The following is a 27929-nucleotide window of genomic DNA, read 5'->3' on the forward strand; positions in this document are numbered from 1 at the left end:
GGAGAGAAGGAGAGAGAGAGAGAGAGCGAGAGATATCTATCTATCTACTCCATGGGAGACTATCCCAATATGGGATGTCACCTGACATCCCCAACAATTTTAAAGTTATCCATTCCTGGTAATTTGCAGTGTATCACTCTCAAATCCTTCAACCTCCCTGAACTATCTCCAAGGTCCGTATTTTACTCAACGAGAGTAATTCCGCGTCATATAGTTGAATTATGATGCAATTGGGATTAAAAATCGAGGCACTTATCAATGATCCTGAGAGCTAAGATCTAGATGTTCTGTTGATCCAGGAGCCATCCATTAGTAAGTATCACACGCTTGTCAACTACAGCGCCTGGCGACTTTGTCGACCTACGCTTGATGATTGTTGAATGGTGGGATCAGAGAAAGGACTCGTACATCTCTCACCTGGCCCACCAAGTGAAACTCGCCACGGCCTAGGATATTACAATGACATTACTTAGCCGGGTAGATAGTATTAACAACTATAGGTAGAACCAGTCTCCAACTAGTACTACCACATGTTGACTGCAAGGCCATTATTTAGGGTTCCACTTTTTATAAGGCTCGAATCGTTATATTCAACAGAACAGAGAGACATTTTCTGGGTTGGTGGGTAGGGAAGCAGATATGCTTGAGACCAGAATGAGTCAAAGGGAGCAAATGTCGCCCACCTCGGCGCCCTTCTGAAGCAGCAACTCCACCACCTCTTTGTGGCCTCCAGATGAAGCCGCCTGGAGTGCATTGCTGTGTTCACCGCCCTCCACATTGACTTCGGCGCCCTCCTGAAGCAGTAACTCTACCACATTTTTGTGGCCTCCATATGAAGCCGCCTGAAGTGCATTGCCGTAGAAACCGCCTTTCGCGTTAACCTCGGCGCCGTTATGAAGGAGTAACACCACCACCTCTTTGTGGCCTTCAAATGAAGCAGCGTGGAGTGCATTGCCGTAGGAACCGCCCTTCGCGTTGACCTTAGCGCCGTTCTGAAGTAGCAACTCCACCACCTCTTTATGGCCTCTAGATGAAGCTGCCTGGAGTGTATTGCCGTGTTTACCGCCTTCCGCGTTGACCTCGGCGCCACCCTCTTCTATCAAAAGTCGAATTATACGTAGAAGACCTGTCAGAGATGCGTAGTATAACGGACTCGCCATGTCTCCTCTATTTAGATGCTGTTGTCGTTTCCAAAGCTGATCTCGCACGAAGAGCTTACCCCACACTGTATATGCTTGACCTTGCTCGAAGAAAAACTTCTAGACAGCTTCTATCACGTCCCTCACTATCTCTGTAGGCTGTGTATGAACCATCAGGTAAGAAGCGGAATACTGCGCCAGCGGAAACTCGCTCCTGATTTCCCGGGTCGGTTTTCCCTCATCAATATACGACAAGTATGACAAACATAGTAATGCCATCTCCACATATGATTGTGTCATGTTAAACCGTCCTTTCCACTTTCCTCTTAGGGGCTTCACTAGAAACTCCCTGGCTCTCTAGTGGATAAAAAACAGCTTCCCCTCGTGAACGTGGATAAACAGGCCATATAGATTTTTGACTCTAACCTCGAAATTCTTGGCTGGCTATAAATTTTCCTTTAGATCAGCATAGGAACTGAATTTCCGCTTTTCTAAAGCTATAGTCAGGGCTATATTGGCTTTATCAAGCGACAGTGGCCTTGCTGTAGCCAAAACAAGTTGAAGAAGAGTTGCCGTTATAAAGTCATCCTGGCTCTGGTTAAGGATCTTTTCGTATGCGTCTAGAACCTCGGAAGGTAGACTAGAAAGAAGTGCTTCCACATCAGATCGCCGACCATATTTACTCCGACTTTGCTTAATGATATCGAACGTAAGGTGTAACCAGAGGTATGTGCGATTCTCTATACTTTTAAGCCGCTCGGAAATCTTTTTGCGGTCGCTCTCCTGAACATCTCCCCCTATTTTATCTACCTTAAAATCAATGACAAGATTAATATCTTTGCTGATTTCGACGGACTTTTCAGTCCCGTTAAAGTGAACATATCCACATATTCTGGAGAATTTTCCGAAGGATGCTTCTAGGCGATCATATGGGCGATTTGTGATCAAAAACTTGAGTTTCGATGTGGAAGATGAATAAAGGGGCCGAGAATAGAATTCTCTTAAACTGTTAATTAACAACTCCCAGCCCTCTTTACATTCATCTAAGGCATCAAGAACACATACAATTTCCCTACTCTCTAGCGAGCTAGCGCATCGTATAAGGATCCGCCAGAGCTCAGAAAAATTCGTTGTTAAGTCTTTCCCGCTTGTTCTATAGCTTGAAATCGCGTGCTGGATTAGGGCAACGGCTGAATTCTGTGTAAATAGCTGATGGAGTATTGCACACAAAGCATTCGTGGTAGATATGCGGCGCTTGTCTCCGTCTTTAAAAAAAAAGTAGCAGATAGTGGATGTTGTAACATTTGTAGATAGCCTGTCTTTATCAATGAGAGCCCTTGATAAGACTGACTTTCCACAGCCAGGATCAGCAGATATCTAGAGCAGACGAGACTCGTCGCTGTCACGCTAATCCCGAAGTCTGTGGTCTTTAAAGAACCACTTATATATGCCTACGACTCTCTCTGGGTTGAAATTCTTGTCGTCTTTATAGCCAGAGGCGAGGGCTTGAAGGAGATCTCGTTCTTTCTGGTCTTCGTAATTCCTCTGGGTCTGTATCATATCCGCTTCCAAGGTCGTCCGAATCTCGTTAAGGACTTTCTGAGACTCCCGCATCGTCTAGAGCTGATCGTCCTTAATTTTGCGAATTTCTTCTGCCTTAAGAGGAGGAATGCAGCCACTATAAACCTCGCTTAGTCTTTTAATCTCTGTCATCATTAAAACCTAATCGCTTCTACCAGCCGTATTCTCCTATGCACGGGAGAGTTGAGCTTTGGAAAGATGGCATATTGAACGCGCCTGGTACTCGATGATACTGTAATAGAGCTTGATCAAAGGCTTTATAAGGGCTTGATACTCGATTCTATGCTTGGCGCGAAGATAGTTCTTCTCGCAGATATTCCAGTACACGAGAGCATCGTCAATTCTATTGAACCCTTCAAGCATCGCCATATTGACTGTTGTGCTATTTAGGAGTAGCTATCTGAGTTAGTGCCGTTTTAACAGTCGGGGTGTTTATCTCAACCTACTGGTAGAAGTAACGAGACTCTAGCCTATACTAACGCTGCATATAGTTGTGTGCTGACCGCGCTCTTGATAATAGGGTCGGCCTAGAGAAGGAACTTGGTCAGTTTCTCAATTTGCTCTCGCATCTTCACATCTTTTCCGAAGAATAAGAATCGCCACTGCTTCTTCTCTCGATCTTTCAGCAACAATTCCACAACTAACTGCACTGACTGCGGATTTAAGAAAATCGCGTCTACGGGCTTGTCGTGTGGCACTGAGCCTAAGTGCTTCCTATAGTCTTCTATCAACTCGGGCTCTTGATTCTATAATAATTCATATACGCTAGCCTAAAGATTGCGGTCGTTACTTGGTGAGATAAGAGTGTTCAGAGTGAACAGAGCAGAGTTAGCTTGCTCGGGAGGCTCTTCCGTAGAGCCGAAGACCAGAGTAGGATTAGAAGTCACCGCTGGAGCAGACATGGTTTGCCTAGACTGCTCCGAAGGCTATGCGGTAATCACAGCAAGTGAGGGAGATTCGGCGAGGCCTAGGACCGAGCCAGTATTTGAAGTCACTGAAGCTAGCTTGACTTGCTCGGAAGGCATTTCAGCAACATAAGAAGGCTGTTCAGGGCTTGTTATCTTCGAGGAGGATTTAGCAGGGCTAGGCGTATGTAGCTCTGCGGTCGGAGAATGGAGTACGCCATCTCTATTATCTCCATCAGACGTTTTCTTTTTGGTGAATCTCCATTTGGCGAAGCAGCCCATGTTCCGTTTCTGAAGATATTGAGACAGTAGGTACGAAGAGGTTATCAGATAAAATCTATCATGAGGTGTTCGTCATAGATCGCTGTATAGGTGCTTCCACAGCTACACGTGTCAACAGTTGGTTTTTCAGATGTGACTGCTTGTGCATTAGTCAAGCACACTATCGAGACTAGCCCCGAACTAGTGCCCCCCTATGCAACGAATTGCGCCGATATTGGTTACTAAAAGAACCTCATTAATGGCACTCCTGGCTAGATTGGTCGCTGTTTCTTAGGGGCCGTTCCTCGAGCCGCGATTGTTTGTCAACAGATAAGAATTTGCTACGCCGCATATGCGCTTCTCCCTCTAGTGATATTTCTATTCTCGCAAGATGTGCCGCCTTCTCAACCTTCCTCTCGAGATTTTCGTCTGCGTATTTGAGTCGCTTGATAATATAGACGACGCTGTAAATCTTGCTGTAAATATGTCTTTACTATTTTCGATGCGACTAGCGTTCGATTGAAGATTTTTAGATCCATCATCGTAAGAACACCACTTCTTTAAGCATGATATTGTCTGACAGTGAAATAGTCACATGCCTCTTGGCACCAGCATGATCTTGATTTCAATTAAGCGGTGCATATACATAGCCATTATTCATCTGAATTTTACAGCACACTATCAATTCCCGGAAATGCCGACCGTCCCAGATGACATCTCAACATGCTGGAACCTTTAGGATACGGCAAAGATATACCAGATAAGGTTGTTTGGGATATAGTGTCTCGATAGCATAGAATGCGTCTTCTCTTTGCTCTTTACCTGGATACAGCCATACAGAAAGCCTATATGAATTCGACTTTCCCACATACGTCCGGTGTGAATAGACCGAACACCACAGGGGCATCGGCTAGTGAAGGGGAAATGTCGAAGCCATCTCAAATTCCCGATTTATGCGTGGAAGGAATGACTCCAGATGACAGAAAAAGCGGCTATAAGCGATTCTATAAGGCTTTGACAGCGTAATAGGTGGCTATTGAAAAGCTCTGGAGGGTCAGAAGTCAGGTTTATACTGTTGACCGAGAGGCCGTAAATTGCCCCCGACGCGACTAAATTACTCCTCACTGCGGTAGTTGGCTGCAGGTCCACATGCCGGCAGCCACCGGTAACCGCAGCCAGACGGACTGGGGGTGAGATTCCCAGTTTGCATCGGCACTTCCTGCATCGGAACTCTGCATGAATCCCGCCCCTCTGCCAATCTCATTCTATTCTCATTCAACACCACTCACGTGATCACAAATTCAAGGTTACCAATGGTGCATAACTTTGGTGTGGCCCGTATAAACCTGCACAATATGTCAATCACAAGCTTGCCTTTAGAGCTATTGACTCGTATTTGTGAGTATCTTGAGCCTCAAGACTGGGGCGCGCTCAGGATCACTTGCCGCCAGATACACGGCAACACACTCGAAGCCTATACAACGCGATACTTCAAGAGAATCTCGCTTCTTCTCACCCGTGAAGGTCTTGACCGCCTGGATAATATTTCAACCAGTAAAACTCTTCGTGGCTCGGTTGAAGAAATTTGGATCATCCCGAACTTGTTCGAAGGCTGGACCCATTTGGACAAGGCAAAGTTTACAACGGTGGACACTAGGAAACATTTGGTGAGATGGGGACGCCGTCCAACAATGGAAGAATCGAATGAAATTCAGGCTGAGCTTGAGGCTCTATTTGCCGTCTTCGAAGCTACAATGAAAGAACACCGTGTCATTCTCGAATCCTCAGGACTCTTTGGTACCCTTGAAAAATGCCTGCCGCGCCTCGAAAACGCTGTCACCATTGGGTTGCGGTTTTACGCAACACATTTCCTCCTCAATATAGCAAAGCATACTGGCTTTACCTGTCTGGGCTTACGTGAATTGAAGAGCAAGTTCAATTACAAGACTTTTCCAATGTATCATCAGAGATTGCCGTTCATGCCTTACGATTTGGCGTTCTCACAACTGCTGAACGCCATAATCAAATCCAGTCGAAAAGTCCAAGCCCTCCACACGTGCAGCTATGTCTTTCGCGGCTATGACTTGTGCGGCATGAAGTTAAAATCTTCTCAACTGCCGGAGTCACAGTATCAATTACTGCTTCCACTCTTAAAAGATCTGACGACTCTACATATGTGCATTCGCCTTAAAGATCACGAACAAGAAACTTTCGATGAAGGGACCTTTAAACGTCTTCTTAATGTTCTGGTCACAGTTGCACCGGCACTTAAAACCCTGACCTTTGCGCAATGGAGTCCCATAGAAGAATTATCTCCTCTCTACTTTAAGAATCTCTCTCGGAGAATTCGGTTTTCCCAGCTAGAGGAGCTTCATCTTCATTCGATCGAGGTGACGGTGAATAGCCTCGAGGAATTTCTACGGACAGCAGCCCCAACCTTGAAACGACTGCGTCTGGAGTTTGTCAGTTTAGTTGATGGAATAACATCAGCACCAGATCCAGGACCCCTGACTGAAAACAGTCGTAGTTGGGTCTCTTCATTATCCGTCGAAGTCAAAAATGGCATGCAGGAGCTCTGGAAGCGCGTTTTTAAATCTTGGGCAGATCATCTCAAGCTGCAATACGTCGAACTGTCCAACCTTGGGTATCGGGGAAGATATATAAAGTTGCAAGATCACTTGTATACGGACCGCGGGCAGCCGGATGCACAGCCTTCTCCTGGCTTGAACCCCTCAAGCTTCTATTTTGATGCTAAGAGGGCGAATATACCCTTCAAGGAGTGGGTCACGCAGCTTCAGATAGAGATGTGGCATCGGACATACTTTGGAGGTCCCACGCTCCCAGGGACCAGCGGCATCCAGGTACGCCAACCAGGCCCGGGATTTAGTAATATGGTTTCTTCGGTATGCATCAACCCAATAAGAGGTTAGAATCGTGTCGTTTTAAAGGGGGGTCATTGTATTAAGTTATCTAGTGGTGTATCCAAGTATATAGAATACGGAAAGCTTACGAGAATAAAATGAAGTTCCGTGGAATTCTATAGTGAGGCTCTGTAAATCATGCGGGAGGTTGCCTAGCAACTGGTTCCTGGACTTTCTGCTAGATGACTTGCAGAATTTCTTCTCACCTTTATAAAGCATGGATTTATTCTCCTTAGGTGACTTTTACGATATCCATCAATTTGATGCGGCCCGCTCAATAATTGACCTGCGCCAAGGCCTTGGCGGTGGGGGCAGAAAAGAGTGCGAAGAGTGTATCTGTCAAGCCGATTTCAAGAACGACTATACAGCCTTCTAGTAGACATTTCGGGGTGGAATGTAACAGCTTCTTTACGGGCTAAAGTGGAAACGAGCACGTGTATCCCTTAGCCTACAGTCTTGCATCGCCAGGCAAGACTAGGGTTTCTCTGAATTCAAATAGGTATCCTTATACATGTATCCATTGTGCTCAAATCAACTTGCTTGCATCTCATTTCTACTTCGACAAGACTAATTGCGCACGAATGAAAGAAAACAAGAGTGTCTGTGTAAGATCAGTTGGCCCAAATTCTCGCCGCAGTGCTTTGCAGCTGCCCCAACTATGATCCTCCTCTGATGTACGTACAGTACTGATATAAAACAATATCGGCTTGTTCTACAAACAAACAAACAATTCATTAACGCCCGGCGGCTGAGCCGAAAGGGCAACTATCACTGATCTACTGTACATGTCCATCTGTGTATGCTGTGTCTCCTGAAAGCCCATACATAGAACCTTATAACATATAACATTTCCAGAAAGCAGTATCGCAGCGAGTTTCTCGTGGGTTAGTAAGTGGGTTAGTAGGCTGGCTTGAAGGTGCTTCTCCAAGTGTTCAACATCCTATCTTCGGCAGTTGAAGCGCGTCTACCATGTGTAGCACGAGGTGGTGGGTAAGTAGGGTCGGAAGAAGGGGTGGGGGTTATGTTGGTCGATATGTTCAAGTGGCCTCGAGTCGGCCCGTCGCAATGGCGAAACGTATGGAGGCCTGTACTGCCTCTAGGTTTGGCGTCCACTGTTGATCATCAGAAGGCTGTCTTCCGCCCAGGAAGAAGGATATGTTTCCTCGGTGAGTCTGCGTGCATTGTAACAGTTCCGTCCGGTGTACAGTCCACTTCCGACATCGGAAGAGGAAGTGCTCCACGGTCTCTCTTGCTTGTCCGCAATCGCATTGATCCGTCTCTGCTACATTGATCTGATTGAGATACCCATTGAGCCTAGCCATGCCGGTTCGGAGTTGGGCCAGTACGCTCGCTTCTTTCCACGTTAGGCGATCATACAGCTGCCGGGTGTGTTTGCCTGGCAGTGCGGCATCTACTCGTTTTGCGTGTCTTCCTATGTTCACTGGTAGCTCACTGCTGGGGACTGCTTGGGACCGTGCGATGTTCAATGTTGTGGACTTCATCCTCGAGACGTGTTCTTGTGGGAGAGCATCTTCTTGTGTTGCAGTTCTGGCCTGTTCTTTAGCCAGACCTAACAGCTTGTTGTCCTCGGTAGTAGGGATCCAGTGGAATATGATGCGATTTCCATTCCTCCGCGACCTTCTCATCAGCTTGTACATCTGACAAACAAACTCCTGGCCAGACGGTCGTCGGGGGTTCCTTAGCGTGAGCACCGCCGCTTTGTTGCTTGTGAGCAACGTAATCCTGTAGTCCTTGATTCCCACTATCATTTTCAACACATGTGCCATGGCTGCCAGCTCCGCAGAGAACGGGTTCTGCTCTGCCCTCGCGCCCAATGTGATAGAAAACGTTTTGAGCTTCAACTTTCGATTTCGAGGTGGCTGTTTCTCGATCGCGACTCCAAATCCCACTAGCTCGTTCCGTGCCGAGCTGCTGACCGCGATCTGCATCAACCCGCCCGCTTCAGTCTGAGGTTCATATTGTCCGTCAATATTGGCCTGTATGCGTTCGTCCCAAGGGGCCAACGTGAACGGGTCAATTGTTTCCAGTCTCTCCATGTCAACGTGCCTAAGCGCATCTGCCACTTGGTACAGCGGCGAGCGATGATATCGTCTGAACTTTCTGATCCGGTCTGTACCTCTGCGGAGCGGGTTTGTTTTAGGAAGGGTATGCATGTCCGTCCACATCTTCACGGCCCGTCTCCAGAATCGGTTCCGCGCGGTGGCAATGTGGGCCTCCGCCTCCGCTACGCTGGTCGCGACCGTGAGGAATGTCCCCACAATGGCTTGTGCTCCAACTCTTTGGACTCGATTGATCGGCCCCATGGCTTTGTCCTTACACGCGTGCATCCAGACATTGGAGGCGTAGTCCACAACTGGCGCCACCGTTGATGTAAATAACTGCCGCGCCGTTGCTGGGGAAAGGCCGCGAAGTCGCCGAAGCTCCATCGCTGCCTCCAGGCCCTTAGACGCGGCCCTCGCCATATGTTCCTTGTATTTCAGTCTCGTGTCCATCAAGACACCCAGGATCTTGACGTGGCTTTTGGGTACAACCGTCTGTCCCTTGATAATAAACGACTCATGGTCCGATTTACGCATCTTGGGAGCAAAGTGTATGATAGCTGTCTTTTCCGCCTCAAAAGTTGCTCCACTTCTCCTTTCCCAATCGAGCGCCTCATTGATAATTGCCTCGATTCCTTGCCGGTTACTCTGCGCGGTTGGCCCGGTCACCCATGCGGTAAAATCATCCACAAAAGCGACCGCTCCTCCTTGGCTGTCGATCTGTCTTTGCACGAGGTCTGCGTTGAAGAAAAGGAATAGGATCGGAGATAGGGGTGAGCCCTGAGGCAGGCCAGCTTGGGGCAATCTTCGGGCCTCAGAAAGCTGCCCGTTGATCTGGATGGTGGCCGTTCGCTCTGAGCAGAATGCCTCGACCCACCGGAGCAAGTCATCTGGTATGCCTCGCGCTTTCATCCTCTGGAGCAGTCGTTCTTTGCACACTCCGTTGTAGGCACCTTTCACATCGAAACTGATCAGACTCAACACCCGTCGGCCACGCCACGCGGTGTAGATCTGCTCTTGCAATAGCACAAGCGCCTGCTCCGCGGATCGCTGCTTTCGGGCGCCGAAGTGGCTGGTCGGGAGCAAGCCGTGTGTCTCCACAGCGTGCGAGATCCTTTCCGCAACCACCGATTCCAGTATCTTACCCAGCGTCGCGAGGAGCGAGATTGGCCTCCATGCCTTTGCAATGGTGTAATTTTCTTTATTCGGCTTCTTGAGCGGTATGATCTTCGCGTGTCTCCATTGCGTCGGTAACGCGCCTTCTCCCAGTGACGCCTGGAATAAATCGAGAACCCTGTGCTTGACAGTCGGCCATGTCATCTTCCAGACTATCGCCGGTAGACCGTCTTCACCCGGTGCCTTCCATGATTTAGCAGCAAAAAGCTGTCTTTCGATCTCTTCCATGCCAACCGTAGGCATCCTCACTGGCTCTCTCTGTGGTCTCGTCCCTTCGTCTTCAATCACGTCCGGTAGAGGGGGAAAGAATTTGGACAACAGCTCTTCTGCTTGCTCCTTATGGTCAGCGGTGGTAGTCCCATCTGCTCTGACGAGTTGTGGTAGCTTCCCGAATGCCGCGTCTTCTCCCGATTCCAGGTACTTAGCGGCTTTCCAGATATTGTCGTTGTCTGCGAGAAACTCATTCCAGTGCTTCTTCTTTTGCCTGCGGATGGCGTCATGGTATTGTTTTGCCGCATCCTGGGCCATCTTTTCGAGCTGAGGTATTTTTCGCCCCGCCCGTCGCTCCGAGCGAGCGCGATTGCGCCAGTGTGTGTATATGTAACGGAGTTGTGTCAGGTCGGTTGTCCACCACCGCTTCGCGTGTGGCGATGGTTTCGCTCTTGGAGTTAAAGTATGCACTGCATCCGAGACTGCGGACATCAGTCGGTCGGTTTTCTGCTGCACTGTGCCTTCCAACGGAGTGGTGGCCAGGGTGCTCGCGATTCTAGCATTAATCTCTTTCCATGGCGCGTTCTTCAGAAGAAGTCGTTCCTGATGCTTCGGGGCTGACCACGGTGCATCGAACACCGTCTCAATCGTCCGGTGATCCGAGCCGTGCTCAGTCCCGTGTATTACACATTTGGTCATCAGGTCTGCCAAATTGTCGGAGGCCAGGACGAGGTCAATTGTGGACTCGCAGTCCCCATACTGTCCTTCGCCATGCCATGTTTTCGTGCCTCGTTTGAGCAAGCTACTAAGAGCAAATTCACTCATGAGGCCAATGATTGGATCCGCTTCGCCTTGTCTTCCCAAGGACACCTCGTCTCCGCCCCAGAGTTGGTCATGGCGGTTGAAGTCTCCCATAATCATGATGTCCACCACGGCGCCCGTGTCTCGCCGCACCTTTGAGATTGCCTTTCTGACGTGATCGCATGCGTCGTCTAGCACCGTGGCGTCTCCCCCTTCGACGTAGACCGATGCTATAAAGATCAGCCGTTCGGGTAGTCGGATGACCGCTGCCGTCAGATCCGGGGACTCAATGGCCACTTGCTCCGCTTCTACATCTTTGTTGACCCAAAGCATGCTCCGGATCGCCCGTCTGCCTTCCCTCCAGGTGGAGGGTACCATCTTCGTCCATTTGTGATGTCCCATTGGGGTGGTCAAGAGTCGTCCCTGAATCCTCCTCGCCTGGGGTTCCTGAATCGCTAACGCCACTGCGTCCTTGGTTTGTTCGTCATTCATTAAGCTTTCATGCACGGCACCCTGCTTCCTCACATTCAATTGGATTATTCGAAGTGTCTTATTCATGACGTGGTGGGTAGAGCTTCCGGCAATTCTTGCTAAACGACTCATGTGGCCCACCGCATGGAACACACTTTGGAACCTCTTGATCGCAGCGACTGTGGTGATGACCCTCCGAGGCGCACTTTGCGCACTTCTGGGTCTTGCGGCATTGGAATGCCTTGTGACCAATCTCCTGGCAGTTATAACATTGCATCGGTCGTGGCCGATATTCAAAGACGCTGGTTGTCCCGGATTCCCCTCCAACGTGGAAGTATCCGTCGGCCAGGAGCCTCCGCGCGTCGGAGCCTTTAGTGAGGTACACGACCATCGAGCCATATGGCTTCGCGGCTTCCTTGCTGCTAAGCCACGTCATCTTGGCGACTGTACTTTCGTTTTCTTCACTCAGTGCTACGGTTGCTCCAGCCAGAATGGCATGGTTGTCATCCAGCACCGCAGCCCTCTTAACGCCGTCGACCTTGATCGGGTAGAGCTCGTCCCGGAGCACCCGGGATCCTGTTCCGATCTTTTCTTCCGCCACTTTCTTGACCAGCTGGTGCTCGGCTTCATCACGACACGCAATCCTGATCCGATTGGGGTCTCTTGGACTCACGGTGACCGCGCGGCAGCGCCAGTGGGTGTGATCATCCATCGTTCGGATCTCTTTCTCGATTGCGGCCCTGATTGAGCCCGCGGATATCTTCTCATTTTCATTTTCGGTCATCTTCGAGGTGTCTATCGTACAGTACAAAGTTTCGGTAAAGGTGGTCGGTGTCGTGCCTAGCGTTAACAGTGTCCGTATGTTGCTTGGGTAGCTGGTTGGAGGAGTGCGCGCGACATCTGCATAGGATGGGGAACTCGTGGGAGCGGGGACGCTGATTTCTTCGCGCAAGGATTGAATCTCGCGGAGAATCGCATCATGGTTGTTCTGAGAGCATGCCTTAGAGTGGCATTGCGGTGTCAAGGGTCTATCAGTCAGGTTCTGTAGCTCGTGTCGGACCTCGGCGAGAGCCGCACCAAACTCTGCTTGGGCTTTTAGTAATTCTTCCTTATGTATCTCATCGCGGAGTCTGATCTCCCTCCTGAGTTTGGCGATCTCTTGCACCAGATTGCTGACATCGAGGTCGTCGCCCTCGGTCGCGGAGTCGTCCGAAGTTCCCACGTCAGGCTGGTCTTCGGGTTCGATTCTCTTCTTTGGTAGCGGTCGCGTCTTCCTCTGCTCGTTGTCGATCTCTTGCTCTCGAGCATAGTTTTTCGGTGGTTTGGTGGTGCGCTTCGGTCTCGACAGTCGCGGTGGCGAATCCTCGCGTTCATCGCGGTCGGGCGGTTCAGGGGTTCGCATCGCGGCCCGTCCCGTCATTACTCACTCGATACGGGAGGTCGGTATTTTCGCCACGTGGCACAAAAAGGCTATCACTGGGCAGTCGCTCCTCGGTCTACTCGCCCTTCAGATGTCACTACAGTAAGAGTCGAAAACAGATTCCATATATGGGTACAGTATTTCCGGAAATCGGTCGGCTTGTTCTACAGTCGGTAGCGAAAACAGCTTCCACCCTAGACAATCACTTTCAATTCCCGCGCCCCATTGCCAAGACGCTAGCGCTATTTTTAAAATCATTAGACCTATAAACTGGTTGACTCCTGAAGGCATTGCTTGGTATTTGACCGTATCAATACGGTTTATATATTTACAACGTATCGTAATGAATTTTACTAACGAGCAGAATCGGATTTGTTTCGCTCTACAGTAGCTCACGGATAAACAAGTGCGTGCATTTTTGGTGTATATGTTTTCATCAAAGCGTTGTGCTGGACTGCGCGACCGTCCACGGCAGGCCTCTCTTAAACCATATCATGGAGATCATACAAGGGCAATAGAATATGAAGATGTGAATATTGCATTGCGGACGGAGGAGAGAAGGAGAAAGAGAGAGAGAGCGAGAGATATCTATCTATCTATCTACTCCATGGGAGACTATCCCAATGTGGGATGTCACCTGACATCCCCAACACTAATCTACAGACGATTCAATTACACCGTATTCAACTTGATTATTAAATCATACTTTTGTGCCAGGCGCAAGAATCTTGTTATCAGAGTGTCCATCCATTGATAATTGGTCAAATATTCCCAATTGGTCCAGTATTAATGCCCCATGGCTCATGACACACCGCAGCGCCTACTGGTGGTACAATCTTGAACTACGCTTCCAGCATGACGAAGACAATCTTTCCTCGAGATAGTATATTGGCAAGCGTCAAACCTGCGACTGAACTCGTCCACCAGGACCGACGAGTGCAGCATCCCGGGCAAACCTCTCGCCAAATATACACGAAGTGGGTCCAATCACATCTCTGCGAGAAACGGCATTGACTGGCCTGTATCTTCGACAACTTCCCAATTCATCAGTCAGAGATTCAGTCGGAAATCTCCCGCAGAGCGAAAAGTGTGGACAGATATGCAATAGTCTTTACTTTGTCAATCACAGTGTCATGCTATGTCGACTGGAGACGATAAGGGGCTTGTGGTGTCCGTGGGGCTGTTCTGCAAGTTTCGTCTTCCTTGGTAAACCAGGCAACGACTGGCAGACCATAAAGGAATTGCCACCGACGAGGCGACTTGGTTCCTGATCTGCCCCAGCCTCATATCACAACAACAATCAATCCCCCCCCCCCCCCGGAGATCCAGGTAAACCAAATTGGCAATTGATCACAGTGACCTAGATATCACCACCATGAAACAATGTGAGCATGCCCTTAGCAGCGTGCTCTCCAAGTGCATCAAGAGTGCCCATTCCCATCATTTCAAGCACGGTGATATCAAAATGGAAAGTCGTCTTCCACCACTGTCTCACCTCAATCGCCACGAGGGAATCCATTCCCAGGTCAGACAAAGAGCACCACGTGTGCAAGTCTTCTTCTGGCTTCAGCAAGAAGCTGAACATCTTCTTGCCGATCTCGACGGCCAGCAAATGAGCAGACTCAGGCTGACCCAGTAAAGCCGCATTGCGTTTGGCGGTGGCGATGAAGGAATTCAGGCCGTCACTGGAGGCAGGACCTGACATCCTGTGAGTCTCTCCAACGTTATGAAAGACGGCCATTTGCGCGTTTTTCTTCCAAAGGGAACGATTTTCAGGATCGCTCAGGGGCACGCCGGAGCGAATTCCAAGGCAGAAGTTGTGTGAGGCGAATGGTTGTGATTTACTCCACGTCGATCTCATGGCTCCCTCCAACGCCCCAAAAAGCTCGCACTCCGAGACCCTACCCCCCAAGTTACCGGTTGCCTTGAGCTTCTGCATAATGGACTCGTTCTCAGCGACGTAGCCGATCCCGTCGACGGGACCAATTCCGATGGCACAGGCGGGTAGTCCTAGATTTAATCGGTACTGAGAGAATGCGTCCAGGAAAGTGTTGGCACCAGCATAATTGGTTTGACCGGGCTGTCCAGCGATACCAGAAAGAGAACTGAAAAGAATGAAAAAGTCAAGGTCCGAGTTGGCAGATATGGAAGCACTATGGAGATTCCATGTTCCCTTGACCTTAGGATCAACAGCCATGTTCCACTCTTCCAAGGTCATGCGGGCGAAGCCTTGATCGGAAAGCACCATGGACATCTGCAAGATACCTTTAAGCCGACCTTGAGCGCGTGTGACGGCCTTGATCACATCTTCAAGCCTAGAAACGCTCCCTTGAACAAATTCGGCGCGGCATCCCATGCTGGCAAGTTCTTGAGCAAAGTATTGATGCCTCTTATGTGTACCCGCGTTTCGGGAAAGATAAATAAGGTGACGGGCTCCGCGTTGCACCATCCACGTTGAGATCGACCGACCCAGACCTCCGAGGCCACCGACAAGCAGGTATGCGACGGAGTTATCGAAGCAGATGGGTTTCTTTCGAGGCTGAACATATCCTTCTAGTTTGATCTGGCCAGCAGCATCGCGCATTGAAATGACAATCTTGCCCAGGTGGACACCTTGCTGCATATAACGGAAAGCGTCAAGGATAACATGAGAGTTGAAAACCTTTATGGGTCGAATGGGATGAATATGGCGCTCCCTAAGTAAGTCGGCAATTCTTTCAAGTAGCCTTCACGGTGATTTAGTCCTTAATTACCATATAGAGGCCCCGTCAGTAGTACTTACTGCTTTGCAATAGTCGGTCTTTTGAGACAAATCTGATCTAAGTCAACGCAGCAGTAGTTACGGTTGGCGATGAAAGGACTCATGTCAAGTTTACCAGAGCCAATCAGGTCTCGCTTGCCAATCTCGACCATTTTGCCAAACTCTGCAATACACTTCCAAGTGGCATGCAACAACTCGCCAGACAGTGAGTTCAGTGCCAAATCGACGCCCTCACCATTTGTCTCCCTCATGACCTCCTCGACAAACGAGGTGTCACGAGAGTTGAAGATCCTGTTTCGGGGTAGGCTAAATGTGTCCATGAGATACTTGACCTTCTCCTCATTACCGACTGTTGTATAAATCTCGGCACCAACCATCTGGGCAAGCTGGATTGTAGCGAGGCCAACTCCACCGCAGGCACTGTGAATTAGGATGGACTACAGAAAGTGTTAACAGCCTGATAGGGGGGTAGAAAGTGGACGGAGAACAAACCTGTCCCTTTTTCAGCTTTCCAACGTTGAAGATTGAGTAGATCGATGTAGCAAACACGCAAGGCATGGTAGCCGCGTCCTCGAAGCTTAATCCACCTGGAATCCTCTCACAGAGGTTCTCAGAGACAGTCACTTGTGTCCCAAAAGTGCTGTTTCCAATGAGCATAACGCGGTCGCCAGAACTCAGGCTATCAACTTTTGGACCCGTGCGACGGACAATGCCAGCGGCTTCAAGACCGAAGCCGTTTTCTGAGGCTTCAACAATGCCCATGGCGCACAAAACATCCTGGTCAATTTAACATCAGCATTTTGGATTTTCCTCTAGTGCCTTTTTGACGCACCCTGAAGTTCAGGCCGGTGGCATGTATTTCGACTTCAATATCGTCACCCTTCGGCGCTTTACTCTCCTGTCGAGTCCAGTGTAAAGCAGTAAGGCGGCCAGGCCTACTACTACAAAGAGCAATGCCATCACTTGAATCCGACGTCAAAAGCTCATTCTGAATGGAGAACGAATGAATTCGTCCAACGTGGACAGTATTTTCGACAACGGCATATTCAAACTCAGGCTTGAGAGTGTGGTCCTCTTGACGAATCTGGAATTTCTCAAGCACGTCAATGATTCTGTCTACCGAGGAAACGACATGATCAACCTCGCAAGTTGCAAAGTCGACCAGCATTTCAGAGCGAAGTGTCCTGGCGATACCGTTAATTTGTCCAAATCTTGGGTCCTGGCACTGGATCTGCGAAAGAGGGGTTACCCAGAGAATGCCGTAGCCTTTCAAGTTTTCTACCAAATTTTTGAAAGATCTAAATCGCTGATCATCCATGTTTTCAAAAAAGGGACCATCATCGTCAAGCAAGCTGATCACATCTTGGCCTTCGGGCAAGGGAATGTCCTGCAGTCCGCAACGGTGAACGGCGTACCCCCTGTTCCCCAGACCCTGCAAGATACAGTCCACGTGTTCTGACTCAGGGAGAGTGAGAAGCGTAACGCGTTTGTCTGAATCATTGCCTATCGCTGGTCTCGCCAAGATCATGGCGTTCAGTTGATTTGGTTCCGCTGAATCAAGAACTGCAGCCTCAGGAGCGCAGAATCCAGCAACCTTTAACTCTGTCGTCCAGCGTTCGACGGTAACGTATGGCTCGTCTGCCCGGCCGTCTGCCTCACCATACCACCATCCAGCTAGAGTTCCCCAGACGTAGTTAACCCATTTGGAAGTCGGGGTCAGTTCGTGGAGTAGAAACCGGCCGTCTTGATGGAGCAGTTCCCGTACATTGCTCAAACTTTCATTGAGAGACCTGGTGGCATGGATGACGTTGGTCGCCATGATGAGATCGTACTTACGACCATCAAAACCCTGCTCAAAGAGATCCTTGCTAATATCGAGAGTAGCGTATTCCATGTTTGAATACGCACTGAAGCGCTCCTTAGCAGAAACGAAGAAGCCAGACGAAATATCAGTGAAGGTGTAGTTCGAGTATAGGGTTCTGTCACCAGGTGTCAACAGTTTCAGAAAATTGGCAGTGCCTCCACCTGTTCCGGCACCAATCTCGAGGACACGCAGATTGGGCTTGCTGTGAGTTAGATGCTTGACGAACTGTGACAAATCGGCCTGATCCGTAGAGAGGTAAAGATTTGTCAATGTATCATCTGACAGAAGGAGGTCTAGAGCTTCCACATCACCGGTGAAGATACTTTTGGCGTTGCCAAGAACCTTTTGTATGGCTATGGCAGGATGAGCACCTAAGGTTCGCGACAGTTCGTGCACAATGCGCTCGACTCGCTCTTCAATACTAGTATTATCAAGGATTTCGAGATGCCTAACATCGACAGACCGAAGGTGGTGATCGATCCATGATCGGTATTTGTGCATGTGGCTTATTGAAGTTTTCAAATCTGCAATGATACGCTGTGTATGAATCATACACATGTGAGACAGCTCCGTCAAGAGGGGCATATGGTCGCTGCGGTCAACTAATGGCTTGATAAGAGTTTTCGAATCCAGAAAATCAATATGGGGACCCCACTCTATGCGAGCAGTGGCTTCCTCGGTTTTACCGGATTGCTGATCATCTAGAACGGAAAGTCTTATTCCAGAGCTGCGCAATACAATTTTGCCATTGGCGATAAACTGTGCATTACCAACGATGGAACCATTTGGCGTGTAGGATGCGGACGCCTGGGCCTGTACATCCTCATAACAGCGATAGATGCAAATTTCTTCAATGTTGGTAGGAACCACTATCTTCGTTGCTGGCTCAGCATAGCCCTTAGATGCAGCAACACTAAGCAGCTGTAGTGAAGCATCAATAATCGTCGGATGAAGATGGTAGTCCTTGCCATCGGTATTCTTTGCAACAACCTCTGATGTCGCATTTTGACTAACAGTGTCTGAGCGAACATCATCAAGACGTTGGAAGGTTGGCCCATAATTGAGACTAGACTTAGCTAGAGACTCGTAGCAACGCCGGGTGCCGACCTTGCGCACGAGTGGGGCATTCTTCTTGGCATCTCCCAAGTCCTGGCAATGTGATCTGGCCTCGCCAGAGCAGTGCTTAGTCCAAATTGTTCCGTTGTGAGATGCGATAGCAAATTCCCACCATTCACTATCGAGTGAATCGGTCAATCGATGGCGACGTGGTGTAGTCATTATTTCGACTGGCGGGCCGTCGTTCAAAACAAGAGCAGTGCTAATGCTGACGTTGCGCATTATGAATGCCTCATTGACTCCGGTAATCTGTCGCACAGCCTCACCGATCATCCCAGCATAGCCGGCAAAAGGGAAGACAATATCGCCGCGGACTCTGTGGTCACGAATCCATGGTGTGTTGTCTAAGTGGAAGAGATTTCGGAAAAGAACGTCAAAGTCGAGACTTTCCGTGACCCGAACACCCAAAAGATCGTGATACCTGTGTTGGCGGTTTCTCCACTCCTTGCTTAGCCTAGATTCATACCAAAACCTCTTTGAGTGATCCCATGGGTATCTTGGGAGATCTGGCAGAGTAGAGCCCTCGGTAATGACCTTTCTCAAATTGGGAACAGCGTTGAGAACATAAAGCTGTCCGATGGCTTTTAGGAACGATTCCACATCGTTTTGATTACGGATAAATGCTGAGGCATAAGGCGAAGAGTTGGAAAGCTGAGCCTGGGTTTGTCGCAAGGGCCCCGCAAGGGCCGAGTCAGGGCCAAGCTCAAGGAATACCATATTCTTTCCAATATTATGATGAATAATGGATGTGATAGCCGAATGGAAGAGCACCGGGGACTCTAGGTTTTTCTGCCAGTATTTTGGGCCAAAGCTGGACTGTTCAGTAAACAGTTTATGCTCCACACTGCTGAAGAAAAGCTTTGTCGGGGTCCTGGCAAACACTTCATGTTCAATTAAAGCATAGTAGTTGTCACCTATCTCAGCCATATGGTGAGAATGGTACGCCTTATCGACCTGCAGCTGTCTTGCCAGGACATTGGGGCGGGTCTCTTTAATCCTAGCAACCACGAAACCAACTGCCTCAGTGTCACCAGCTATAGTAACACTCTTAGGCGAGTTTTCACAGGCTAGAATCACTCCAGGCTGTAGATATTCCTGGACATCCTCGGAGCCCATACCAATAGCTGCCATGGCCCCAGGCTTAGTTTGCAGTTTGGTGATCTGGCCACGGTAGAAAGCAATCGTGATGGCTTCATTGGCCGTGATGGCACCGGCAGCATAAGCAGCAGCCACCTCGCCGCTAGAGTGACCTACGACAGCAGCGGGCTGAACTCCAACAGAAGCGAAGGTATCGACCAGAGCAAGTTGAAGTGCCGTACATAGAGGCTGAGAAAGCTCGGCCGAGCTCAGCCTGCTAGTCTCGGGTCCCTTCAAGAGCTCTTCTTCAATGTTCCATTCTGGAGTATGTTTGAGAGTTTTTAGATGTGCGTCGAGAGATCGGATGGTCTTCTTAAATGCAGGATAGCAGGAGCTATGGATCATGAACCCACCCATTTGCGGCCATTGAGCACCCTGGCCGGTGAATACCATCACGATGTTGGGTGCTTCGCCAGATTTTGAGGGCGCCGAAGACGTAAGCATACCAAGTTGGTTTCTCACAGCGAATGCGCGATAGGGCAAGGATTCTCTTCTGTTGCCTAGAGTGAACGCTAGGTCACTAACCCTGTCTGGATTCTTCTGGATATAGGCTTTGTATGTGGTGATCATTCTTTTCAAAGACTCGGCATTGTTGGCCGAGTAGACAAGCAGTTGCGGCGACGCGGTACGCCGTTCGGGAATGGTAGAGATGCCAAAGCTATGAGCGGAATCCAGAATGACGTGGGCGTTGGTACCTCCGATACCAAAGGAGTTCACACTAATTCGTTCCCCCCGATACTCAGGCCAAGGTATCGGCTCCGTGGGAACGGATAATTTACAGGAATTCCACGGGATATCGGGATTTGGCTCATTGAATTTGATGTTCGGAGGGATCATACGGTGTTCCAAGGAGAGTACTGACTTGATAAGCGACGTGAGGCCTGAAGCACCTTCGGAGTGGCCAACGTTAGGCTTGACAGACCCGATGTGAACTCCGCCAGAGGGGCCGAAGACACGGCCGACTGCTCTGGCTTCAATAGGATCTCCGATTGACGTGCCTGTGCCATGGCACTCGACAAATGCGGTCTTGGAGTAATCTGTGATGCCCGCCAGCTCATATGCGCGTCTGATCATAGCTTCTTGGACAATATCATTAGGAACTGAGATACCACTAGCAGTACCCTTTCCGTCGTTCATTGATGCTGTCGCCCGGATAACAGCTCGAACCGGGTTGCCATCATCAATGGCATCGGCCAGAGGCTTGATGAAAATAGCGGAAATTGCTTCGCCCCGAGCGTAGCCATTAGCATCGGCAGAGAAGGTTTTGCAAGAGCCATCAGGTGAAAGAACACCCTTTTCCGTCATGGCAGTGGTCATGCCTGGGCTCATTATCAAGTTGGCGCCGCCAACAATGGCTCCCTCGCAGTCACCTCTGGATATTGCCAAACATGCTTCGTGCAGTGCAACAAGGCCTGCTGAGCAGCCAGTACGAGCCACCATGCTTTTCACATTGGTCAGCAAATGACATAAATTGGGAGAAACATCGATTGACTAACCTTGGCCCTATCAAGTCCATCTCGTACGAGACGCGGTCGGACAACATGAAGTCTCCGTATCCGGTTACACGGTGCAAACCATACTGCTGGTTCTCTTTGGCAAAGATCTCAACCCAATCTTCGCCAAAGCTGCCCATGTAGCAGCCGATTGGCCGTCCTTTCCAACTGGTTTGACCAGCGTCTTCCATACACTCCCTAGCAACTTCCAGCATTTGCCGCTGCTGCGGGTCCATCCGTTCCACCTCTGACTTTCCCACAGTGAAGAAAGAGGTGTCGACGGTAGCAATATCAATGCTTTCATCGAGGAAGTATCCATATTCGGTATTGATGCTGCCGGGTTTCGCTATGTCGGAGTAGTAGGCAGTAGCATTGTATCTGGACTTAGGCACTGGGCCACGTGCATCGCCTTTGGCAACCAAGAAGTCCCACAATTGTTGTGGTGAGTGGAGGCCTCCAGGAAGGCGTATCGACATGCCACAAATGGCTATGGGCTTCGGGGAAGCAAATTTTGCCTGTGTTTCAGTGGCAGAAGCTTCCTTGCCACTGATCACAGTATGGGAACCGTTCCGCAATGTATCAATCATACTAGCATCGTCATTTCGGTATCCGTTCATGTCGATTCCAGTCTTGGTCTCATTAGAGGAATCCGCATTCGCACCGTCAATATCAACACTCAATGAAGCCATTGCGTTTGTCTGAAGCCAGGTCTATTCGAAATGACGAGATTCCAAGTCAAATAAAATATGATGAGCAACAGGAATGAGAAACAGGACCAGGTGGCTTTTCTATTACCATACTTTGTAGTTTTATTCATAGCTGCAGATCAATAAAGATCTGCTCACCTGTTGTGAAACCTCTAGGTGCTTCAAAAAGCTTGCATTACTTGTTTCTGTTCCTTTAAGACCAATAAAATGATGAATGTTGTAAATATCCTGTCTCCATCTTTTGTTGCCCTCTTTCCAATAACAAAATGATACTTGGCTATTCCAGATATCCTAATGCGCGAGGTTCGGAAAATGGACCACCTTCTAACAGGAAGTCTCTTCATGTCACACGGTGCCCAAGGCTCGTATGCACTTCGTATCTGTTTTGGCAACAGATTCTACAGATCTTAATGCTCAAGCCTCGGAGAATGTGCCACGTTCTTGCCGAGCATCCCTAATGTCATATAGTGCCCAAGGTACATATGCACGCTGTCTCTGTTTGTGTAACAGGTTCTACAGATTCCGACGCTCAAACCTCGGAGGAGCGGTCATCTCTTGCATGTTGTATAACCAAATAAACACTATTTCTTCTAGTGCTCTATCTCACAGGGTTGACTGGGCTACGGTAGGCCCACTTTCTCAAGCAAGATGTCTACTCTGGTCCACAACTCGCCCGACTGAGCCGTCACGGCAATTGAGCCACTGACCTGAAGCGATAACTTTGCGACTTGGAAACGTCTCATGACCTCCTACCTGAAAACAAGGAAGGTCTGGGACGTCGTGTCAGGCGACCTCTAGCGTCCCGACTGTTGGAGCACCTGCTTTGATGGTATGGTTCTGTCATCCTGATACGCACTCCTAAGAGCTGATATTCTGCACGCCCTTAAAGCAATGTATGACCGGTTCCCAGGCTGACGTTTTTTAGTTAACCGTCTTACTTGTTCCATGGCGCTGGGGTGCGGGCCGATCGGCCCGACCTATTGAATTTAAATGCAATCAAACAACATTAGACTAATTCAACTAACTACTTCATCTACCTTGGCATGTTTCCCTCCTATGCCCTGGTAACCTGCATATTCCACATCCACGTGGGGGCCGCGTGCGTGGCTGAATAGCCGATTCTCCAGGTATGTTAGTACTGGGGAGAGGTGCTACAATTGCTTCCTCTGGCTGCATAATTGATGCCGAGGCTTCCAAAACTGAGTGGCCCTCGGCCGAAGGCATCTGCCTTCGAACTCTAGCCCGCTTCGGCTCCATTTTTCCGTTTTCGGCGCGTAAATCACTATTTTCTTTCGCTAAAATTACAGCGCCTTGTAACGCGAGTAGGCAGCCTTTGATAAGTTGGTTTATCGCACGATTAAGGGGACTCAGAGAGCTCCCGGATCTCGTACGAAGCAATACTTCCATTGATGAAGCCAGCTTTAGTAATTGTGCATCGTTCAAAGGCGTTCTTGGCTCCCACTCGCTATCCCGGCTCGAGGTGGGCATCGGGGTTCGAAGGCGAATGTCAAGCTCGGAGATGAACCGATCGGGAGAAAAAGGCACTAGACCGGCTGCTGCGAGGCTATTTTTGATAGTCTCAGATTTGAATGCCTCGATTCGAGCGCACGGGTATGCCTCGAGGAAATCAAGTTTGTCGATATGGGTAAACCCGAGTCGCATCTTCTTTTCGACAAATCGACCGTACGAGCGTTTTAACACCGCAAAACAACCGATATGGAGCGGCTGTAAAAGGTGAGACGATTGGGGAGGGATACGGATTGGAATGATATCGTGTTTTTCGCAGATGTCGTCGAACTTCGTGTTTGAATGACTTGCGTGTCCGTCAAGTAACAAAAGTCGATACCGACCCTTTACCCTTGAAGAAGTCGACGGAATAAAGAGATTTTCGAGCCATCGAAGTCCGATTTCGTTGGAGGTCATTCCATTCGGACTAATCTCGAATCGCCAATCGCCGGGGAGGTCATCGAACCAAGATTCGATGTAGACTTTGCCTTTGAAAATCACGCACGGAGGAAGCGCCCACCCCGAGGCATTGATACACTCCATCGTAGTCACCCACTCGCGATTTCCGGGTTGTAAAAGCGATCGCCGACCGTAGTATCCACTCCTCGCAATAACCTTCGCGGTTGCCGTTGATCCTATCGTAAAAGCGGTCTCGTCGAAGTTATAAATGTCTTCGGGGTCGATCCCGAATTGGAGGATAGTTTTTTGAACGAGATTAAACCACTCTCCGATGATTTTTGGGTCTTCGCATTTTTCGCGCCCGTGGTTATACATTTTTGAGGAAGGAAAGGAAAGGAGAGGATGCCGTTTCATAAAATGTGCAACCCAATTTTGGCCGACCGAAACAATCGGGGTAGTTCCGCGTTGGTGAGGGAGAAGATCCGCCATTTCTCGTACGGAAATGGGCCGAAGGGCTGCTTCACGAGAGTCCATAGAGAGATTCCATTTTTGAAGAGATCTCTCATCAATCTCTGATGATTTATGTGAATTAGCGCCAGAACTCGCGCGGTCTTGAATACGACTTAGGCGGCGGCGAAGAGTTGAAGGTGGCACGTTAAAAGTGCGAGCAGCGAGAGAAATAGTGGCTATTTCTTGTTTTTCGATAGCCTGTATAGCTAATAAGAGCCTGCTCTCTTGCTCTGCTGAGTTTCTCAAAGTTTGGGAGCGAATTGGTGGCATAGTAGCTGGCTAACTGAGTTGAGTGCTCATTCATGGACGCGTTTTGGGTGGGGCCCCGGGGTAGCCACTCGCTTATGAAATACGTTGGTCGGACCCACTATGTAATATCTAGGTACGTATAACTGTTGTTGCTATTCAGGCCTGGCCAATAAGAAAATGCGAAAATTCTATATTTCATTATTCCAGGTTCCGGCAATCTATAGGGTTAAAATGGCTAAAGAATTTCAAATCAATAGTAGATACTCTCTGGAAATTCACCCGACAAAACCGTCTAACCGACATAACCATTGTCATCAGTGTCGGTATAGGGATTACAAATATTCCGGCGCTGGTGGACAGCGATGAGAGTATTACAGCCCCGAAACCTCTGCATCAAAGGCCACCTCGAGAATTCTGAACCAAAATGGAACTGCGCGGAAAAGAGGAAGAACGTTCTGCACCATCTCCAGGTTTCTTGGACGCTCTTTTACGGTTCGCGAACAAATTCATCAACTAATGGCTAGAAAGTGCTGTGGCTAGGCTTACGAATTATTAGGTGTCAAAAATCCGGCGTTTTCACAGATCTAGCTTTGGTCTGTGAGGGAGAAAGGATCAACGTACATAAAGTTGTGGTTTGCGCTCAATCTGATGTACTTCATGCCGCCTGTACTGGCAACTTCAAAGTCAGTAACTTACCATAGCACTACCCATGACAAGCTCTGATTCTTCTAGGAGGCGTCATCTGCCGTCTATGAGTTTTTGGACGATTCAAAAATTGTTGTTGGAAAGCTGGTCAGCTTCTTTTACACGGAAAACTATAGCGACACAATACGTGCCTCTGAGACGGAGCCGCCGTCGCCATGTTCTGCTCTTCAACTCCATGCCCGAGTCTTTGTTTTGGCTGACAGATACATCGTCAAAATTTTATTCGCGTTATGTGTTGAGAAGTACCAGAGGAGTCTTCAATATCTATCCGATCCCATCGAATTCATTGAATCCATTCCGGAGGTATACGCTTTACCTCCTACATCACCCAGAATGTTGAAAGAGATTGTAACACGCTTTGCGCGAATCAACATTTCGAATTATCTCCAGGAGGAGACTGTTCGGATGGCCTACAACAGTATTGTCCAGAGCGTGCCCGAATTTGTCAAAGATCTTCTCGACTTGTATATCGAAGCACCATTGCTTGGAAACTGTGGGAATTGCGGACAGCACGTACCGATATCAGCTTTGCAAGGGAGATGTCGACGTGGCACGGCAGCGATTTCTGGGTGTGTTTAGTCTGATGGACCCGAACCTTTTTGCTGCACTATCAGCCGTCCTTCGTTTAAACACCGGGAAAGAGATAGTCCTCCATATAAGTCTCATATAAAGCATGGGTGTGAATATCTTTTGCCTTCTTCCTCCAATGCCCATTCAGACGCAGAGATACAAAAGACAGCCAAATCCCGCGATGGTGAATATTACTAGGGAAGAGTGAGCCAAATGTACAGCCAAGTACTAACCCCTGTCTCATTCACTTAGATGTAAAGCGCTTTATGCAGTGCAATCACGTCCCAGACTCTGGAGCAACCTCAGCCGTTTAATTTAGAGATTGTGGATTTTAAGTAATTCTTTGCAAAGGTGCATGCGCACGTAACAAAGTGGGTCGATTCCGCGGACGAGAAGCAGCTGTGGACCTGTCGAATAGGTGTGTTCTCGAGGGCATGTGCAAGGACGGTGCTTGTTCAATTTGTCGAATCTCCCTTCGGGGAATGATCCCGGGAGTGGTCTTGTAACTAGAGATACTGTCTGGCAGAATGGCCTGTGAAGACTGTGCCGGAGTAGCTTGTCGTACTTGTTGAATTGTTGGCTGAGGATATGCATCCTGTGGTTTTGCTTGCTCGCTTGAGTCAATGAATGAAGTTTGATAGATTCCTGCATTTCCAGGATCGTTGGGAGCCTTCGGAGGGCCAGGGGGCATTGATACAGCCCCTGTTTCACCGTTGTCATGGTCATCACTAGGTTTGTGGAAAGTAACATCACGAGATCTCTTCATCTCCTGGTTCACGGGATCCCAGATCTGGTAAACATGACCGCCATCCCCCTCATAGCCAATGAGGTAGCCCTTCCAGGCGCGGGGTGCGGCCTTCCAAGATTGCACTCGCTTGTCTTTCGGAATATGCACATAGGCGGTGGATCCCCATGGCCGTAGATGCTTGAGAGTTGGTTTGGTGTTTTGAATGTGAAGAAGCTCACGCCAGAGGGTGATTGGTGATTTACCGGTCTCGCCGTTTGCAAGACGGTTCACAATGTAAATAGCAGTTTGGTGAGCAAATGGCCAGAGCGTTTCATCGAGTCCTAATTCAATGATCATGGTCCTTCCGATCTCATTGATGTAGCCACCATACCATTCGGCGGTGCCGTTTGGTTCTGCAGTGTACGGAGGAGTGAGCTCAAAGACGAACTCATGTTTCTTTCCCCACGTAATAAATCTTTTGAATTCGGTGCCATTGTCGAGGCGCCAAATACCGGGGTATCTACCTGTTAGTAGCTTTATCTCCTCGCAGAATTTAATCATGCGGGTAGATATTTCTTCCTTTGTCTTTGTGAAGATGCCCCTGCCCATCCTGGTAGCATCGTCAACGATTGGAACCCAGTACTTCTCTCCAGTTAGACCAGGTGGAGACATGGTGTGTGTATCGATGTGGAATTTCCAAGCGGCGTCCTGGACTCGAACCTGGGGTTCTCGGGAGACCTTCCTTCTCGATTTGGCAAGTAGGCAGGCTTCGCAATCGACATCTAAACAACTAGGCATTTCAAGGTCTTCAACCATGATAGCATCCTTAATTGTTACAGACATCTTGGCCGAGACGGCGGTGAATCTCCATTGCGGAGAGCGCTCGGAATGCAATTCCATCATTTTCATTTGTGTCTTCTTCGTCACTGGACTCCTGATGACAGATAGATCGGTTGGCTCTCGGTGGCCCAATAGTAAGTTGTGACGGGAGGATCGTCTCGCTGCCTGGTGCCGTGTAGGTAGATCCTCAATCTCACTAATCACGTCCGCACCTGAGACGATTCTCCACCCGCGTGGCAATTCCACGATCTAATTCTCCGAGACTTTACTTGGATGGAGAATTGATGAGTGGAGATGTAATTGATGATAAAATTGATCTTATGGGCGCGGAGAGAGAGAGGAGAGAGAAGGAAACTATGGATACAAATGGAAATGTGATCCCCCAAGGTTTCCAGGTTCT

General features: G+C 49.0%; 7 protein-coding genes across 7 annotated transcripts; 1 reads left to right on the top strand and 6 right to left on the bottom strand.

The window, feature by feature from the left end:
* Window positions 1-659: 659 nt before the first annotated feature.
* Window positions 660-1160, bottom strand: N7529_001993 (ankyrin repeat domain-containing protein; the record flags this gene model as incomplete). The annotated part of the gene is made up of 1 exon (XM_057237524.1): window positions 660-1160. The coding sequence occupies one exon, from the start codon at window positions 1158-1160 to the stop codon at window positions 660-662; it is 501 nt and encodes a 166-aa protein (XP_057102211.1).
* Window positions 1161-2888: 1728 nt separating this feature from the next.
* N7529_001994 (uncharacterized protein) lies at window positions 2889-3207 on the bottom strand (the record flags this gene model as incomplete). Its single annotated transcript, XM_057237525.1, has 2 exons — window positions 2889-3094; window positions 3201-3207. 2 exons carry the CDS (start codon window positions 3205-3207, stop codon window positions 2889-2891), a joined length of 213 nt encoding a protein of 70 aa, XP_057102212.1.
* A 283-nt stretch (window positions 3208-3490) lies between these two features.
* N7529_001995 (uncharacterized protein) lies at window positions 3491-3907 on the bottom strand (the record flags this gene model as incomplete). The annotated part of the gene is given in 2 exon segments (XM_057237526.1): window positions 3491-3646; window positions 3662-3907. The coding sequence occupies 2 exon segments, from the start codon at window positions 3905-3907 to the stop codon at window positions 3491-3493; spliced, it is 402 nt and encodes a 133-aa protein (XP_057102213.1).
* A 1334-nt stretch (window positions 3908-5241) lies between these two features.
* On the top strand, window positions 5242-6816 carry N7529_001996 (F-box protein; the record flags this gene model as incomplete). Its single annotated transcript, XM_057237527.1, has 1 exon — window positions 5242-6816. The coding sequence occupies one exon, from the start codon at window positions 5242-5244 to the stop codon at window positions 6814-6816; it is 1575 nt and encodes a 524-aa protein (XP_057102214.1).
* Window positions 6817-7844: 1028 nt separating this feature from the next.
* On the bottom strand, window positions 7845-12927 carry N7529_001997 (uncharacterized protein; the record flags this gene model as incomplete). The annotated part of the gene is made up of 2 exons (XM_057237528.1): window positions 7845-11688; window positions 11741-12927. 2 exons carry the CDS (start codon window positions 12925-12927, stop codon window positions 7845-7847), a joined length of 5031 nt encoding a protein of 1676 aa, XP_057102215.1.
* A 1378-nt stretch (window positions 12928-14305) lies between these two features.
* Window positions 14306-22005, bottom strand: N7529_001998 (type I polyketide synthase; the record flags this gene model as incomplete). The annotated part of the gene is made up of 5 exons (XM_057237529.1): window positions 14306-15671; window positions 15728-16143; window positions 16199-16483; window positions 16539-21264; window positions 21320-22005. The coding sequence occupies 5 exons, from the start codon at window positions 22003-22005 to the stop codon at window positions 14306-14308; spliced, it is 7479 nt and encodes a 2492-aa protein (XP_057102216.1).
* A 4288-nt stretch (window positions 22006-26293) lies between these two features.
* N7529_001999 (uncharacterized protein) lies at window positions 26294-27532 on the bottom strand (the record flags this gene model as incomplete). Its single annotated transcript, XM_057237530.1, has 1 exon — window positions 26294-27532. One exon carries the CDS (start codon window positions 27530-27532, stop codon window positions 26294-26296), a length of 1239 nt encoding a protein of 412 aa, XP_057102217.1.
* Between the last annotated feature and the right edge of the window lie 397 nt (window positions 27533-27929).

The sequence above is a fragment of the Penicillium soppii genome (assembly GCF_028829465.1).
Source record: "Penicillium soppii strain IBT 18220 chromosome Unknown utg000002l, whole genome shotgun sequence".
NCBI classification, from domain to species: Eukaryota; Fungi; Ascomycota; class Eurotiomycetes; order Eurotiales; family Aspergillaceae; genus Penicillium; species Penicillium soppii.